The 19774-nt window shown below is 37.8% G+C and overlaps 1 protein-coding gene and 1 long non-coding RNA gene across 11 annotated transcripts in view; one reads left to right on the top strand and one right to left on the bottom strand.

Annotated features, from left to right (window-relative positions):
- Positions 1-19774, bottom strand: part of BCAR3 (BCAR3 adaptor protein, NSP family member) — a 93921-nt gene that overhangs the window by 12668 nt on the left and 61479 nt on the right. The window contains exon 1 of one of the 10 annotated variants that reach the window (XM_048313019.1): positions 8734-8858. The exons of the other annotated variants lie outside the window; for them this stretch is intronic. Within the exon in view, the coding sequence (XP_048168976.1) occupies positions 8734-8817 (84 nt within the window). The 5' untranslated portion in view covers positions 8818-8858. Of the gene's footprint in view, positions 1-8733; positions 8859-19774 lie in introns of those variants that run through there. 10 annotated transcript variants of the gene reach the window in all.
- Positions 18-19625, top strand: LOC125330146. The gene is made up of 4 exons (XR_007205384.1): positions 18-221; positions 2474-2787; positions 11578-11808; positions 17538-19625. It is a non-coding gene; the product is annotated as an uncharacterized LOC125330146 (long non-coding RNA).

The raw sequence follows: 19774 nt of genomic DNA, 5'->3' as shown, positions 1-19774 counted from the left end.
TGTACATCAAGGTTTTGCATCAACTCCTTCCAAGCTTTATGAGAAGTCTGTGCAGGAAGAAACCATGCCACAAAAAAAGAGAAGACCTTCACTGAAAAGGCTTGTTCATAAACCCATGTGCAACATGAAGAGGTGAAGTTACTGGATATAGAAGGAGTAACAGAAGAGGCTTGATGAGGACTGAAGTTCAAAACCATATTGAAGTATCAAAACATAGTCAGGTAAAGCCAAAAATTCCTCTGCCACCCCAAACCCTTGTGACCTATCAGACAGGACAGGTGAAGGACCTCTGGCATATACCTACTGCTTGTATGTCCCAACTCAAATGGCTGGGAAGCCATTTAAAGCTGACTGGCAATGATTCTAAAATTAACAGCCATTTCACTGGCACATCTTAAGAGAACAATAGCAAGTCTTATAACATCTACACAAGCTGAAGGTAGAATGAAGAGCACACAAATTGCGCTGAGGCTTTTCAAGAGTACCTTTCCCCCTAATTGCACAAGGAAGTGGCTGGAGAGCTTTTAAAATACCCCCTCCAGGGTAAACAAAGGCATCCAGCTGCAATGGTGTTACAAGCTCTTGAAGTCACAGCTGTGTGTTTTGCTGATCTTCTGAGAGGAACTGTTACTGTAATGTGAATCATGTTTAAGGTTTAAAAGATGCTTTTGACTGAATAGAGATCTTAAAGAACCCAAAGCTATTACAGAAATTGATATCATCATTCCAAAAGCATCTCACTGTATCTCAGTGGTAGGCGGAACTATTGTAAATAGAACAGACTATAGGATACAAAGGCAATAACTGAATTTGCTTAAGAGAGTAATACTTTTAGCCAACAAAAAGAACTATAGGTCTTTACCAAAGACCTATACAGGATGAAATGGAGTAATTTCATCCATGGTACTGACACGAATTATCTTAAAAATATCAGGATGATCCACTTAGAGATACACATTAATTACCAATACAGCATAGAAACCTAGAATTTCTTCTGGTGGTTGAACGGATTTTTCATTACTCAAATGAAGTTAATGAGATACATACTGCATTTGAACTACATCTAACAACACAGCAAGAAAAACATTTAATGAGTCCAAACCAACTAAATTCTTAACATTCATAATTACCGATTTGTTAAAAATCCTCTCCACCATGGAATATACTCTGATTGCCACAGAGGTCAGTTATCTCCTGAGATGAAGCAAACATGCTTAAATAAACTTCATGCAATTCAGAATTTAGTGAAAGAACTCCAGTGGCTAGCACAAATCCCAGGATACACAAGGGGAAAACTGCCTAGGTAAGCAAGTTTAGTTATAGCATGTCTTCCTGGACAGTTGTTTGTTCACTGACACTGATTTCTTATAGAAACTATGTCTACCAAAGGAGATTTGTGACTGATGAACTGTCTGTAATCTCACCAGCCTATACCCTTCTATGCTAAACACTACACCCAAGGCCTCTGCTCTGGAAGAATCTCTGCATACAGTGAACTTCACATCATGCAAGGCTCAAAAATCACTCCAGGCACAACCTGTGCAAGCCTGTAAATAAAGAAGAGGGTGGGCTTACAACAATTATTAGCTATGCCAATTTCAAAAGAAAAGGTGACTTACTCCATACAACACAATGCAGATACTTCAGCCTCATTTCCCAATAGCACCCAAAAGTTAATGGACAGCAATGGTAGGCTGTAAATTTGCCCTAATTTCATAGTGACAAACCTGCATTTAGGAGTATGTCCTTGTTTTATTTCTTCACCTAAGACACTTTGTTGGCTCCTAGTCCATGACAGAAAGAAAGCTGAATCTACATTTACAGCTAGATAATGAAGTGGATGGTAAAAAGAAATTTAAAAATAATCTAGGGAAAAATTAAAGACTTCCATGTATTTTGCAACAAAACATGGTTGAAGCAACACAGGGAAGCTTCCAGTTTAAATACTTTGAGATCTTTCATAGTAACAACCCTGTCAGATATCCCTGGAATATAAAAGCAAATCAAGTCAGCAGAACTGTTTTCAAATACAGATGCTTTTCCTGACCTACAAAGAACTCCCTGTAAGTATGTGCTTTCCAGAACTGTTTGTTCACATTTTAGTTGCATTGTTTCCAGTCCTGGTGCTATTTTAAGATATTTCTGCCATGCTGACTTTTTGTGCACAGGTCCTTAAAATAAAAATATACAACTACCTAGCAATACGATATTATCAACCTCTGGCAAAAACCCTCAATCCTGCTTACATACACTATGGAAAACCTAGAGAGCCAAGACTTTAGAAGGAGGGAAAAAAATTCAGTCAGTAGTTAGTGTTTTTAATAAACTAAGAAGCTTCATGGAAGTTAATTACGTTTCACAAAGGATTTCTACTTCAGGGCCATTAAACCAGCAGCTAACTGTGCTTACAGATGTAACAAGCTATCCTTGATGTTACCTATTACTTTACTTTTTTTTTTTTTTTTTTTTTCAGGCAAATGTTAATCTAGCATACCAAAACCTGGAAAATATCGAAGTTTAATGAAATAAAACATCAAAATATGATCTCATTTAAAGCAAATTTGAAGAGGACTTGACCTACCTACCACAGTATGCTGTACCTCTGAAATTTGTGAATGTATTTTGATGGGAATTTCTCACAATAATCTGCTGTTTATGCATCTAAGGGATTACTTTCATGTGAGTGAGTGGCACTCTCCAAAGGGAACTCGCTATATCAAGCTCTTGTGTCAACCATCCTAACAGAATTTATCACAATAGATTGTGCTGAATAATCTACTGTATGAGGTTGGTAGTAAACAAAAGGAAGTCCCACAGTTATTTCTGTATTGTTATTAATCAATTCCTCTCTAAGGTGATGATGTGTTTGGTTTATTGTTTTGATTTTTTTGTTTGGTTGTGGGGTTTTTTTCTTTTTCTTATTTTTTTTTTCCTAAGACAATCTGAATTATGAGGGAAACGCTTTTAATTTTAGACACTGTTTGGAAGTGGTCCAAAATCTGTCATTCTAGATCCCTCATTCAGTTCGGATAAAGCCAAAATTCACATCATCTCTCTTTGTATCCTTCTGGCAAAGTATTATTTACACAAAGCACAGCCAAGGACTGTTATGGGTAGAAGACTAAAGGGGGCCACATTTCCATCCAATCTCAATTACTTCCTGGTGCTTTGCACAGCTCTGCCAGGTGATACTTAAATAAGCCCAACAGGCAGCCTTGGAACCACCTGATTTCCTGTTGCCTTGAAGGTTTAAAGAAAAAAATAAAAAGAGAAGAGATAGTTATTAGGGATAAATGAGAACAGCTTTGTGAAAACTGAAGTGTGATCTGAGGAAGAAAGTCAAGTCTGTACTCTTCCCAAACTTTTAGTACTTTGCCTAAAGTTTAGTAAATGTACAGAATCCATCTAAACCAAACCTATTTCAGATTTCTCACAAACCCATCTTTTCTCCAACACTGGAGGCCTGCTATATTTGCTTAAGTACACCATGAATGCTGAAGTGTGACTTTCTGACCGTGTAAAATCACTAGGTCCTACAGAGCCTCCAAACAAATGAGGAAATGGGAGAAACTTTGTGATTAACAAAAAACTTAAATTTTGTGAGATTTACCTAGCTTTTAGCCAAGTGGATAATTTAACTGAAAGACCAACTGACAGAAAATATGAAGGGGATGTTGGGACAAGAACAGGAAATAACAACAGGGAAGGCAAAGATGTGAAACAAGAAAGAAGGGATAGGACACACAGACACAGGACACCAAAAACATCTGGAAAAGTGAAAAATAATAAAATTCCTCTAATTCCAAGCCACTAGACAGCAATCACCTTGTTCATACAAAAAATGAACATTTTATTGTCAAAGTTCAAGTTCTGGATCAAGATATCATTCACTGCCTGCAGAGATCCCATCAGTCTTCAATCCTGTGCCCTTGTGATCCTAATCAGACTGCCTATCTGGCACTATGAATACAAGCATTTTAAAATATACAGTTATGTGAATTTATAATATGTCTTAATGAGTACAGTGTATTTAACTTCACTTATAACTCTACTAACTGGCCATCAAACCCAACAGATTTGCACTGAGAATTTTCCTGTAGAACCAATTCTTCAATATTGTTCAAAAGCAGTCTTATTTTGCCAGTCTTATTTTCTCCTATAAAGAAAAGCAGCATCATTGGCCAAGGCCTTACAAAACAAAAACACAGACAGAGTGATTTCTGAAGAGTTTTTTTGAGAAATAACTAACTGGAAAAAGGGAGTTTCTAAACACAGGAACCCATTTTCTGATTAACTTGGAAACTGAACTATAGCTGGTGCAAGGCTCTTCACAGGGGCAGAATCTTGCACCAGCAGTAGTTTAGAGGGCACAAGGTTCACACAGGACTATAGCAAGTACTGTGTTAAGTAATAGGAGGTACAGAATGGGTGATTTACTCAGAGAGATGAATTAATACAGGAGAATGGCAATTTTGCAGCCACAAGATTTCTGTGTGCTTCTTTAGGTAACCGGTGACAACTTTTTAGGTTAATGATGAAAAGATAACAAATTACCAAGAAAACTTTCACCATGACTGCAATGGCTCTTTAAAATCAAATAAACTCCATCATGTGCATGTTCTCACTCTGCTACTATGAACAACAAAAGTTGCCTGGCACACAGAAAAGTGGCCAATTTTTTCTGGTTTTGGCTGTGATAGAGTTAATTTCTTCTCAGTAGCTGGTACGGTGCAGTGTTTTGGATTCAATATGAGAACAATGTTGATAACACACTGACGTTTTGATTGTTGCTAAATCATGTTTATCCTAAGTCAAGGACTTTTTTGGTGTCTCATGCTGTGCCAGTGAGGAGGTGCACAAAAAGCTGGGAGGGAGCACAGCCATGACAGGTCACCTGAGCTGGCCAAAGGGATATTCCACACTACAGAACATCATGCCCAGTGTATAAAATGGGGAATTACCTGGAAGCGGGGCTGATAGGAGTTCAGGGACAGGGTCTGACATCAGTCAGCAGGTGGTGAACAACTGTACTGTGCATCACTTGAGGTTTTTCCCCCTTTGTTATTATTATTATTTCTTATTATTATATTTTACTTTATTTAAGCTACTAAATTGCTCTTTTATCAACCTAGAAGTTTTAGTTTTGATTCTCCTCTCCATTCTTCTGGGGAGTGGGATGGGGTGGGTGAGTGGCTGTGTGCTGTGTAACTGCCAGCTGGGCTCAAACCACGACAACTAATAAGTAAGATACTGGTTTAGAATGAAGGAACTAAAAAAAGTCTTTTAGTACAAAGATCAATTTAATGTTAAATGAAGGTAATGGGAAAACTTAATTGTAGTGGATTCAACAACCATTTCCCACTACAGTGCCACACTTATAACAAATTCTATAAATCTTACAACATTTCTATATGACCACATTCAGAGCTCAGAGAACTTAATTTCCGGAATACAGATCCTGAGAAATCCTGAGTTGAGAGTTAGTCAAATCATAATCCCCTCGCTCAGTGATCCTAGAGATTTCCATTTCCAAAGGGAAATGATGTTAGCAGTTATGTAGGGGGTTTCTTTGTTTCAATCTGAGACATACCTAAATAAAAGGTACTACCAAGAAGTTAAATACATAAATACCTACTGAAGAATATTCCCATCAAACAGATATCAGTTACAGAGCACCAGTGGACCCTGTGTTATCTACATATTTATGACAGAAGATAATCAAACTTTTACTGCCATGTAACTATAAAATTACCACGGGAAATTGAAAATAATTTTATAATATAAGACTCATCAAAACTCAAACTGAGCAACAAGACAACAGGAAATCAATGTTACGGGAGCTATACAAAATTTCACATAATTTTTCAGCAGTCAGTCTTTTCACATCTGCCCCTCTCCAACAATAACAAATCTAACACTGAGAAGGCAGACCCACAATGCTGGGCTGGTGATTACACGTAACTCGCGTGTTATCAAATCCAACTGCCTCCACAAACATGCTGAAACTGGATATATGAAGCCTGAGGATGCCAGTGGAACAGATTTAGATCATCACACACGGAAGAAATATTAATTAAGATCTACTATCTATTAAAAGTGTTTGCAATTCACCCAAGATAAGAGATGGCACTTGCAATAAGTAGATGCTTATAAAAGGCTTCTTACGCACGTCACATTCACAGCATTAGTGCATCACCCAGTAATGTGCTACATCAATGTGCTGGAAGTTACAAAACTTGGCAGTCCTGATAACTGGAGTGGCTTTCCCCTTTTGCGCAGCTTCAGCTGAGGGTGAATCATAGCAGACAATTAAGAATGAAAATACTTGAACTTCAAGGCCCTTCCCCTTCTGATCATGACAACCATACTGATTAGTACTAAAAAAACCCTGTCTTGTGGCAAAGTTGATTTCATTAATTCAGACCTCTGCATTTTTTAAGTCACCATTTATCACTGATTTAGTCTTAACCTACTTCATCTCTTCCCAAAAAATGCAAATTTAAAGAAAAATATTTTGGCTTGGAAGTGGCACAAGTCACTATTTAGTATTTTCTCTTCACTTTCTTCTTTTTTAAGCACAAACAGGAGCCCCCTTGCCTTGAAGTTTCTCTATTTCCTTCAATGTAAAAGCTGACCTTAACAGTAAACAGCTATAAAAACCAATTGACATCATGAAAAGTACTGACACATCATGACTGAAGAGTTGATCCAAGCTCAGATGTTCTGCACTGATCATTATATTTTCTATTAATGCATGGGAAAATAAACCCAACATCTGCTGTTGAGATCCCAATTTCACACACTAAAATTAAGTGCCGCAGAATGTGAGTGCTCAAGTGCTGTACTGCTTTCTGAGGTTTGGTGGGACACAACAAGGCATCTCTGAGCTTGGTGACATACTGTTTTCAACTAAATTGGATAACACAACGAATATATCTCAATGCAGAAAAAACCTGAATCTCTCAGGGGTAGTTGAGAACTTCAGCATGCTTATTTATGGATCAATTTGGTATTTCATTACACTTGTACTTACTATTAAAACCAAGAACCAACTTCATCTAATTACACAAACTGATTTTGCTTGAAGTTTTTTTTTAAATTAAATAATAATAATAATAATAATAATTAGAAACCTGATGACTTCATTTCATACCATCTTATTGTTCATACTATCCTAGGCCCTTTGGCATTTAACAGAATCCATACCATTGGGCCCCAAGGTTCAGACCTTACTTGATTTGACCACCGGCTGTTTCTATACCTACAGCCATTTTCTCTTCAGCAAATGCACCCCAGATCCCTACCATCCAAACTTCTTAAAATAGCAGTTCATCAGATTTAACTAATGCTAAATCTGCATACTGGAACACATGCATTCAAATCTATTTTAAATGCTACAAATCTCTTTAAATAGAGCCTTATTTTTGAAAGATCCCAACTGTAATTTGTTTCTACATAAAAGGTTTTATTTTTTACCCTCCATACAGCAAACACTATTAATGTTTCAGTTTCTCTAGAGACTATATGGATTAGACTAAATGGAAAGTTGCCATGACAACACCACCGTTATTTTGGTCTTAGAAATTCATGCCAAGTTAAACAAAGGGTATATGCATGGTCAAGAACAAGTTTTCTAACTGTTCTGACAGCCAACAATAAACCCCAATGGCATTTAAAAAGTTATAGAACCGAAGAACTAAGCTTTAAAACAAGAACAAAAATTAATTACAGCACAATTGAGCATCTTTTGCACTCTATTGTGATGATAATTGCTGACACCTGTCCCGGTCAGAAGAAGTCAATCTGATCAGAATCCCTTTTTCTGTGTGTCCAAAAGACTGAGCCCTATACCCCACTTTCAGAAACAGACAGTTACAGGGCTAAATCACTGAAGGTGAGAGAAGGGGGAAGCCGTTCCCAACTTTTAACTGCCTCTATCAAAGTTTGAAAGCCAAAAGGCAAGACAACAGCAACCACATCCTTCCTCATTGCAAGTTCTCCACAGTGTTAATCAAAGAACAATTCACATGTAAATCTTAAGTAAAAAGATTTAAAAGCTGAAGTGTAACTCACAGATCCTCAAAAGTAGTTAGATGCCCCACATGACTACAATTCCCCAGTCGCTTAGACACTTCTGTAAGTGTGACTCAAAATGATTATGAAGGCTTTTCCTCTGCTTATAGTGCATATAGAGCATTTTTGCATAAAGTAAATTATGTCCCTGCCCATGGCAGGAGGGTTGGACTAGATGACCTTTAAAGATTCCTTCCAACCCAAACCATTCAAGGAGTATATGATTTTGTGTATCTTGCAATTAAAAAAAAAAATCTAAAATATAAGAACAAATCCAAAATTGTCTGAAGCATTTAAAAAACACTTGTGCTCCTGAGCACAATTGCCTGTGTTTTCCTTAAATAGGTGGAAAAAGTTAGGGAACCAAATGGTCTGATCAGTTAAATTCTGAAAACTTGAAAATTTTCTAAAATTCTCCTCAGCAAGTCCCAAACCTTTTTAAGCATTTAAGCATTTTTACTTAGTCCCTAAATATAAAGACAGCCAGCCTCAGGCTCATAAAACTGCAAGTTGTTTAAATTTCTCTCTGAGACAATAGTGAATTCTAAAGGTGCTCTTTAGAAGAGAAACACTCTGTACCATAGTATAAAAACAAACACTTCTAAAAAAAAGCTGAAAGCATTACTGACTAGCACACTGTAGTTGAAAAAGAGCACCTACCTTGACTCTGATAATAGACTTACGATGATAAAAGCAGCAAAGTGCTGCTATCAGCATTTGAAAAACATTATAATCCTTCGGCATTTTCAGTTCTGCTGTTTGTGGTTCCTCACGACTGAAGACGAACAGTCACTACTAGCAGTGCTCTGAGGTTCAGCAAGCTATTCAGTATCATCACTGCCTACCAGAGCTGCTACACCCCCCTACTCACATATCAGCCCGGGACACTTTCCACAGCTGAAGCTGATACCATCAATTCAGTGACCGCTGGCACGCTGGCTTCCAGCATGCCATATACAGAGTGCCAGAATCCTCATGTGATCTGTTTCACTCACCAGTGAAATCCTAGCTCCTCTGTCTTGGTATCCCCTGGCTCAGAGATGTGTTTAAGCCATCAGCACAAGGCAAACTTCTCTTCCTGATGAGTTACAATACCTGTCTCCCTGTGCTGATAAAGGCTTAATCAGTTGCTCCAGTTCAATCATGCAACATCTATGCCTGCATCATCAATTATACACACATAAAAGAAAAAAAAAAAAAAAAGGAAAAGGAGTTGATTACTGTTTGACAACTAGGAATTGAGCTTTGGTAACCAAGGAAAATGATAAATATGTTTATTTTTAATTAGGAAGCTTCTGGCAGACAGTCCTTGGAAAAAACAGCAAGAAACCAACCCTGTAAACATTGTCAGTGTTGCAACCAAGGTACCTTCAGCATTTAAAACTCACTGTGAACAGCTTTATCTTGGTGATAGTCCCATGGGACTGTGCAAATCGCTTGAGAAAGAAAGAACTGAATTAATGAACATGTCTGATTTGGCAAAGTAAAAGTAAGCACTACAACAAAATAAAAAGCAGCAGTTTTATTTATGCCTGTGATTCCATTCTCTTGGACAGCACAGTCCATAGCTTACTGACCAGTCAGCAAACTGCTCCTCAGCAAAGAATCTGTCTGACATACCTCAAGGCCCTCTCAAGAACCAGGGCAAAAAAAGGCAAACAACTTGGGTAATTATAATAACTGTAAGAGACAAGACATTGCCTCCATAGCAGCCTAGTTAACAGATCTGGTGAAAGAAAACCAGATGGACTAGATTGAGCAGTACAAGAAAGCCTGTAACACTTAAGAATGACAAACTTTGAAGAGATCAATCAATTATTACTTGGGTGGTACCTAAAAAATATAGAAGTCACAGATATTTTATATCTTGGATTAGGAATAAATTAATGCCAAGGAGCAGTTAAAATGAATAGTTACTTGTCTTTTTCATCAGCAACAAATATATTACATAATTAGTAGGACACATATATTAAATGCTTATTGATGTCCTCAGGTATTACTTGCAAGGTACCTCTCACCTAATAACAGAGTACTTCTTTCCCACACTGACTGAACAATGGGAAGTGCCCTCAGTGCCTGCATTCAGCAACAGGAACTGGTACACAAACCAAGCAGCAGCACTAAGACAAGACATAAAATGTGCACTGACTTTCAAGGAAAATGAGATGGAGTGCCTATCTGAGAAGAAGAGGAAACCTCAGTGTTGATAACAAGGAAATGGAAGTGTGATGTGCTAAGTTCCCTTACCTATCTGACCACCTAAGGTTTGCAGGTACCTACCACCAAGTTAAGCACCAAACCCAGAATGTTCATAAAGATAGCCAGACTACTTGGCCATGTGTAGGAGCTGCTGTGCCAGAGACTCCTCTGAGAAAAGGAAAACAGGGTAGAAATAAAAGAACAGAACATTAAATGGACTTTAAAGTAATAAACCTGGCAACAAAAAGGATGTAAGATTGGCCGGAGAAGAAGCTGAAAATACTAACTTTGAAGATGAAGTCCTGCTGTAGACTACTTTATGAAAAACTCAAACAATGAATGAGTAGATAATATAACAGGAATATGAAAGTACCCTCCTTTTCTCTTTGCACTGTGCCGCAGCATATTTTAATTTGAGTTCTTTTTCCACTTTGAGGAGCTCCATAGGATTGCTTCAGCAGGTAGCCAGAGAAGAGAAGATTAAAAGATACCCTGCAAGACTTCAAACCCCAAAGCCTCAACTGTGATTCTTGTTTCTTGACTGAAATTTTCTGGCACTGTGGCAGGACATCTCATCAAGGACTGTATTTTTAAAGACTATTAATCAAAAGTTCTCATCATAACACCCTAATCCAATTTTAAAACTGGAGGGGCAGGGAGGAGGGATGATACCTTGCATCAGCCAAGGTGTTTTTGCTTTATAATGCTGGCAAGACAGTATCACACACTAAGGTTTCACATGCAATACCATGAACAGAAGCTATCAAGACAAGCAACTCAAAGTACACTAAGTGACAAGAAGGGCTGTTAGGATGACTTAGCTATTTTGGCAGCAGAAACAACCGATTTAGCAGTGCAAAATAAGGTGGACCACTTCTGCTCTGAAAGTAACTAGAAGTTCCATAAAAGAGTTCTTTATGGGGTTGGGAAAAAAAAAAAAAGGACAGGAATACTATGACTTATCAATGTGTAAACCTACACTGAAATTTAAACAAAGGTTCTCATCCATCATCAAGAATAAAAGCCCCAGTTTTTCAAGAAAAGGAGGATTGGACTGGCAGGTCTAATACAAATTGTAACTGCCAGTTCCTTATTTCCTGTCTGTAATGAAGAATCAAAAATTATGTATGTTGAGAGAATGCCAGAAATAATGAACCTTAAAAATGAATACTGTACAATTTCATACATCAGCTGCTGATGCTTTTTATCAACAGTATAACTGATAGGAAAAAGGATACTTTATTTAAATGGTAAATTAAATTTTTTTTTTACATTAAACTAATGGGATTTTTCTTTTTATTAAAGGTTAGTATGACTTCTGCCTAGATAGCTCAATGAATGGATGACAACCATTGCAAGACACTGTGATATAGCACTATGAAAATTAACATTACTGGAAGGAATCTCAAAAAGTATGTGAGAAACCTCTGGGTGGTACTATGGCATTTCCTGCACTGATGGCTATCATGGAGCTGTTTTCAGCCAGCATGACTGAGGACAACCTTCAGGCTGCTCCAAATTATGCTTCATACATAGGTAAGATTTACATTTTTAAATACTGCCTCAGAGAAACAAAGGATAGCTTACTCACATTTTAACTCTCCTGCCCTTCAATTTTTTTGCTGGTACTTTGGATTCTTGGACTCCTCATGTGAGAAATAAACCCGTTTCTTTTACCTTAGAAACATCAAATACAATCCTTTTGCTAAGACATCTATTGATGTATTTCATATGCTCTCCAGCACCAAAAGGTCAGCCATCAGCTTTATTTCTTTGTTTTCAAAAGTTCTTCCTAGAATCTTAAAATATCTTATAATCCCTTCATCTGTTTCTGTGGATGGCTGGCTGGATTACTTTTGATAAATTTGATAACTAAGCTTAATAAGAAAAGATTTTTAAGTTCATAGAATCCATGGCCACATGAGTTCACTTGAACATATGTCCTGTGTTGAGTTCCTAATAGCCCATTAGGAAGAGAAATTAAGGAGCCTCTGCTAACCCCACCTGTTATTACAAAGCCTCTAAAGTTATTTAGGATTTTTGCATGGTCTAGTTTAAATTACACTTACCCAGTGCTCCCTTGACACACCTAAACTGTGTCCAGCTCACTCAGAGCACATTGCATATGCAGGAGTTTGAGGTGTTCATGCAGGACAGTGTGAACCTGCTCAGGGGGGATCTTCTTAGGCTGCTTTAATTGTACAGGTCAAACAAGAAAAAACGTAGGGATAATTTCTTTAGTAGAGGTCAATTTCTTTTTCTCTCATCACAAAAAAACAAAAAAAAGAGGAAAAAAAATTATGCAGCTTCAAGGTTTTAACTGGCTCAAGTAAAGCAACCACATTCCATAAAAATATAAATGCTTGAAAACTCCCAAGCTGTCTGAAGTTATCACAACAGTCTCCAGAGCTACAAGCCATTGTTTTGAACCAAACACCAGTCAGGCTCATGGAAGTGCTTAGAATTCACACACAAAATTATTATGATTTGTGATTTCGTATTAGAGAAAGAGAAGCAATTTCAGACTAAATTAGATGAGGGAATTGTTGGCTTCCTTCTTTGCTTTGCACTGCTCTATTCATTTAAGCATTCAAATCAGCCTAACAATATTCAGTGAAATACACGTAATGATTTCACTGCACTAACTGGAAGTAAACAATCCAGGCAGGAAGCCAGCTGTAAATGAAAGGAGGCACGGTGTACTGTACAAGGGTCAAGAGCACAAATCTGATTAGATACAGCCCAGAGCCGGCCCCAAGCACTGCTGCTGAACGAGTGACGTCACATGAACATAGACGTGTCCCCATTACACAGGGCACGATCCAGCTATGGTCTGAGGGCCTATGGCTACAAAATGGCAACTCTGGGGTTGGAGTAAAGTACAACAGGAATAAAATCTGAAAGAAAACACCCAAAGAAAATCAAAGAACTTAAATCTCCAGTTGAAACATTTTTCATTTAATACATAAGAGTTTTTGCCGTAACTAGTTATTTATTCTTTTTAATGTAAGAAAAAGTCAGGAAACAGGGGAAAACTGATAAATAATTCGCCCATGCAAACAACATCTTCGCAATGCCCACTTCCAGTTAGTTTTAGCAGTAAGTCCTTCAGGTGTGGCACATTGCCTCTAACAAAGCTCTGGGGGGTGATGCCTCCAAATACAGGTAGCACCCAACTTTACATCTGAACACTTGTTAAAGTGTACAGTAAGTGGAAGAGAGGGGAGGACAATGCTGTCAGAAAGCTTACTTTTACCTGTTCCTAACTCAAATGTCTACAGGCACATAAAGTCCCAGGTCCCAGCTCATGTCCTACTATTCCTGTCTCAATTTTTAACAGAACTGACTCTTTCACGTTCTCTTGGATAACCTCACTTCCTGCGTGCTGTTGTTGGTGCAGCCTCTGATCATAAATCAACAGACAGAGCTGCAGCTGTAATTACCCTTGTTTGCATTGTGAGGTGTGGCATGGGAGAGGTCAACATAATTTCTTCCTCCTTTCTATCATGGTTCCGTGAGGCAGTCTCAGAAATGTGCTGCAGTTGTACAGGAATAGTGAGAAAACAGAATTTGCATCTATTTAGTTTACACTGCTGCTTGAATAAATCTCTTTGAAAATCTGCCTCATATGAAAACTCAGGTTGGCAGGTACAAGAAATAAATGCCCAACCTGCTTATGAGCTTCCTACTAGGTCCTAATTTGCACTTTAAGACAACCAAATACCTTGGAGATGTATATGTTTTAGTTATAAAAGATCAAATTTTTTCAAAATCATCTAGCAGTAGGTCTGGCTTTCTTATTAGACCCCTTCCTATTATGAATCCACCAGCAGGTTTTATCAATCCCACTGAAAACTAACGTACATATTCTTGAGCTCCACCTACTGTCTGCCAACCCACGTACAAACATGACATGATTTTGTAATGGGTCACCTACTTTTCCTTCAATTTGTTCCCTGAATTGGGGGGGAAAAAAAAAAATTATGAAAAGGCATGAACTTCCTTTTCTTTCAGAATTAGTTCACAGTTTATGGCTAATACCTTCTTCTCTTTCCTGCTAACTTAGCTGTCATTAGTCTAACTAGCTTTGCTGGTCAGCATATCAGAGCTGTCTTGCGCATAAAAATAAGGCATTAAGACATTTGTTAACTTTAGACTTCTGTTTTTGAAAGTCTCCTCAGTCCTGTCAAAATAAAGTGCTTGTTTGTGTGAGATTTAAACCAGTTCTAAATATAACGGAAAGATAAAAAAAAAAAAAAGTTACATCACCAGGGTAAGTGGATGCCTTTAAAATATCAGCTAATTATCTAAAACTGAATACACTAAAATACTTTCCTTTAATACAAAGGATGTGTATCTTGGATGTGTAGCACTCAAAAAGAAAATTTACAAGTCACTTGGTCTCTGTCAGAGCTTGGCTTTTCAAAAGTCTTTACCACCCTTTCAACATTTTACTAACAAAAGGATTTGAGGACACGGAGGCAAATGACCTCTAGGTATTCTAGACAGCCGACACAACATTATACTCCATTATTTGTGTAAATGCTTATTTTCTATAACTATCCGACACAAAAATGTCAGGCCAACCTGCTCCTTTGACAGCACGTATCAGCAGACGACATCCCAAGTGAAATGTCCAAATGCTCCTTCTGCTGTCCTCTCCACAGGCTAAACTGTACGTCAGCATGTCTCCAAAAAGAGGCAAGACAGACACACACACAATGCACCAGTCTTATTCTAATTATTACCTGTAAACACAGCTCTGAGAGATCAGGAGCTTTACTTCCCTAGGCTTTATCAGTAAGAGTACCCAAAATGCTTAATAATAAAAATCATCATCATCATCTGCTCTCCACACATTACATACTCCCCCTTGTGGCTCATGTGCTTATAGACAGTGAAAGATCAACAGTAAGGTGTTGCATGGAGTTAAACATAAACATTTTCATGTCCCTGACAGCTTTTGTTTTAGTCCAATCTAATGAAACTAAACTTTTGCTATTAGTCCAAACTATGAAAACTAAAAAAAACCCAGTCCCCCCCTTTTTTTTTTTCTTTCTTTGAGAAGTAAGTGCACATCACCATGTACCTATATTTGCTTTCACTGACACGGACATTTTGACTTGGGTGTATTATCAAAAGGCCAGGTTGGATGGGGCCCTGAGAAACCTGGTCTAAGGACAGGTGCCCCTGCACAAGGCAGGGGATTGTAACTAGATATCTTTTGAGGTCCCTGCCAACCCAAACCATTCTGTGATTCTGTGATAACTCACCATTTGAGAACCACTGTGATTAATATTTTGGAGAAAACAGCTAATTCATTTAAATCCAAGTTTCAGAAGATCACCAGAGATAAAGTAAGACCTGATTTTTGTACCCCAAGACTTCTAGCCCCTGTTTCAGATTCAGACCTTTCCACCTTATGTTTCTCATCTGTAAATAAGACTGACAGTAGTTACTGATCCTCTAACAAAAGTATTGGAAAGGTCAATTAAGTAGCTGCCACTAGTATTACTATTGGTTCCAAGGAAATTAAATTAAAGTAATTTTATCATTTTCAACTCAAAGCTCAGTGCATGTAGTGGCATTTGAGGACTCCAGACCAGACATCATTTGAGAGTTAATGAATAATAACAGAAGAAGCAGAATACAGACATTAACTGAGTCAAATCCATGGTAGGATAACATGTAAGATTAACCATTAACATGCAAAGATAGAATGCTTACTCCTCTAAGAGGTATCTGCATTTTATACTTACCAAAGCATCCTCAGCATTACAGAAGATGCTCCCATAAGCAAAATACCCCAAACTCCATTTCAGCATCAGGAGAGGGGAATGCACTGCTAAAAGACTTTGCAAGGAAGGCCAGAATAATTAGAAAGCCACTATCCACTTGGCTCAATTCATTTAAGGATTATCATTCACAAAGAAAAAAAATTCCTCTTCACACTACTCTTAACTCCCCTTGCCCCTGACCCACAAAAACCAAAAACCTCAACCAACCAAAAAACCCACAATCCCCACCAACCACAGAAAAACCCAGATCTTAGAGCTAATCAGGCCATTCAGGAACTGGGGGCTGGGAAAGAACGAAAAGCTCCAAACAGGAACAGGCTAACTTGGGATTTCTCTTCTAGGGAAACATGAACTAGGACAGTAGACTGAAAGTGCATTGTCTGGCAGAGCTGTAGAATCATACTTCCTGCATAATTTACTGCAAACACCAGCTTACATTTTATTCATCACTTTGCAGCCAAAAGATTACAGGACTGCTGACTCAACCTTATTTTCAGAGACCAGCCTGTTGGTCAAACAAAATTCAACATGAGAAAATACTGAAACTAACTAGTGGTGTTATATTCCATCACTAATGATGAGTAACAACATTGTATCAAATAGGGTAAGTTTTCTTTAACTTCAAATGAACAGAGGAAGATTCTCACTATGATTTCAGGGGAATTAAATACTTGAGAGCTGCTGCATTTCAACTACATATGTAACTCGTTAAGTACTTTTTTGATTTTTTCCTGGGCTGATGAAAGCTTTTAGGAATAATTATCATACATACTTAAAGAAATAGTTGCCCTTTTTGAGTAGAGAAAGGACAGACATTGTAAGAAACAAGTCTAGAAACAAGGCTGAAAAAAAAATTCTACTACCTGAAATTCTGCTAACACCAGAACAGGACTAAAAGACAAGATGCTTTGTCCAACTTATTGCAACAGCCCAAACTTATCCCACTAGAAAATTGAATATAGGTTATGAATAGAAGACAGATGGACAAAACAAAAAAACCCCAACAACCTTCCCCCCACAAACCAACCAACAACATAAAAGCAAAAGCGCCCAAAACCAAATCTCTATGCGCGAAATACCACAATTTAGGAAAAATTTTCCCACAATATCAATTAAAAGATCATATGACTAATCTAATTTGGGAGGTAGAGCAGATTATTTTGGGATGATAGGGAATCTCTTCCGCTTTTTCTTTTTGCAAAAATCAGAACATCTATTCTAACAATCTCAGTGACACCCTGACAAAAAAAAACCCAAACAAACCCTCAAGTTCCCTCTAGGACTACTTCTATAACTTAATGACAGGGAGGAGTGGAAAAATTCCCCCCCATTCTGTGCCACTTGAGAAAAAAGCAACCAACTTCCAACAGTCAGGCTCCTACAAGAGTTACAAAGAAATTATTATGAAACGTGATTTAAATAACCATGGCTTGATTAAAAATATCCAGTCAAGTGTTTCTTTTCCAGCAGAGGGCAGTGCACAACCAGCAACCACCCGTCAAGAATCAAATCGAAGGTTTTCATTGAGATCGATAACTACATGCATTAACACTGGATTGGCTCTAACAGAGTCTAATCTGTGTAATCAGAACTACACAGCTTACATGCAAGAAGCAACTGCTGCGGAATGATGTTTGTGAAACTTCTGTTCCTGCTAAGTAGAGAAATATATATATATACAAAGGAAATATCTCTGTCTGAAGCCTTACTGACATCACTGATGATCTCTGAGTTGGGACAAGTCCATAATGACAGAGATGTGTAAAGTCCAAGTCGGCCCCATGGGCATACTCCTTTTCTCCTCAACAAAACACATTCCATCGGATAATTCCACCTTCTGTGATACTGTTGCCCTTGCTGCAGTTGCAAAAAGTGTGGAAAAGAAGTCCTCAAACCACCCTACAGACTCAGAAAGAACCTCCTGATCATGTGGTGCCTTAATGTCAGGCATTCCTCCCAGCTCTGATACTTAATGCTGTCAGACAATGTAGAAACCCAACAAACTTTCTGCTCACAAGTTCCAGCTCGCTTCCCAACAGGCAAGTCTCCGCAGGAGTGTGATACACAGCATGAACAGGAATACACTGGAGTTGGCAAGTTTTCCAGTGAGGTGGGGATTTCTCTTATATATTTCCATGTCTAAAAAAGGCTGCTTGCAAGGAAATTTCACTGTCATCAGGAAAAACTGTTTCCCAAACTGTGGCTACTTGTCATGCCGGCACAGATTTTTTTCTAAACTTTCCTAAACATACATTCACACACACAAACTTTACTTTTGATCACCCTCTTACCAGAGCATCTTCAGCCAATAGAATGGTGAGAGTCAAACACCCACACCTATATTGGATTGGCATCCACAATATTATGAATTTGTGCAATTAACTATACAAATCATGCATCAATAAATCTCATAACCTAAGTTCCCTGAAGTTGAATTAAACCCACAAAATATTGTCCCATCTTGCAAAGCTATAGATAAGGATCAACACACTGGAATGTCATCAAAATTTTATTTTCAGTTGCACTAACCAAAGCTATGATGAATGACAGTAATTTCTATGACAGTTTGCTTTCTAACAAAATCAAGGAAGAGTAAAAATAGGGAGAAAAATTAACACTGTGGGGCTGAGACGAAAGAATCCTTCAGCAGAACTTCACAAGAAACTCTTTTCTGTAGCTGTAACTTCCTTAAACAAGCAACAGTTTTTTCAAGTCTGAATCTAAATATAAACTTCTCTCATGATCATGCTGAGCAGACAATCAGTCATAAATTTTGCAATTTTTCCACTAATGGAATAAAATACAACTCCAAAACTTCAGGCCACAGTAATATTTATCAACTCACTGCTGATATGTATTTCTGTAATTATTAAGCACTATTTCCACAGGAAATGCTCGAAAGGCTTCCATGAAAGGAGGAGAGACATCTCTTTTTTTTTTTCCTTTTCACCCTGATATAGCCTCAGTAATTACAGCACAGATTTCTATGAAAAGATCCTTAAGTATTTATAGTGAATAGGAAAGGGACAGTAAGCTATCTTTAGTTCACAAGAATTTCATCAAAATGACTCACAAAAAGTTCTCTGACACACAAATCTGCCAGCACTTGATTCTTTCTCCCCTGCTGCAGGAATCTGTTCCGTGGATGTGCGGACTCAGGGTGTGGGAAGAACCTGCAGAGACTACCAATGGATCTATTATTTGGTTCATAAAACTTGTAAAAATCTCACAGAATGTACAACGTGCTATTGTGTCCCTGAATCTCTTTCATGACTTGGGCAGCAGCCTGACTCAAAGCAGTCTGGCCTGTTTTCAGTTCTACCATAAAAGGTTTTTTTTTGAAAGAGCCATTTAACTGTGACCATGGTTTCAGCAGCACTGTGAATACAAAGGAAGAGTTGAAGCCATATGGACACTCCAGTATACTCAGACTTCAGCAAATCAGTACATTTTTTCCCCCCCTTAGAACTTGCTTTTGCATAATTAGCTCTCTTTATATACTGAATGAACTAATACATCAATATTCAAGAGGCAGTAAACTGCAACTTGTGAGAGATGTGATTTAGATTAAAGAATTAGAAACCACAGTCTATCTATTGGTTCATCTACAGAGAACATTCTCTTAAAAGAAAAAAAAAAGATTAATTCTATAATCAGTGTTTTCTGTCTTGTATTTTGAGCAGAATAAAACAACAGAAAAAACC

Source organism: Corvus hawaiiensis, chromosome 9, assembly GCF_020740725.1.
Source record: "Corvus hawaiiensis isolate bCorHaw1 chromosome 9, bCorHaw1.pri.cur, whole genome shotgun sequence".
Lineage (NCBI taxonomy): Eukaryota > Metazoa > Chordata > Aves > Passeriformes > Corvidae > Corvus > Corvus hawaiiensis.
Note: the sequence above shows the minus strand (reverse complement) of the source record. Positions and strands in the feature narration are given on the sequence as shown.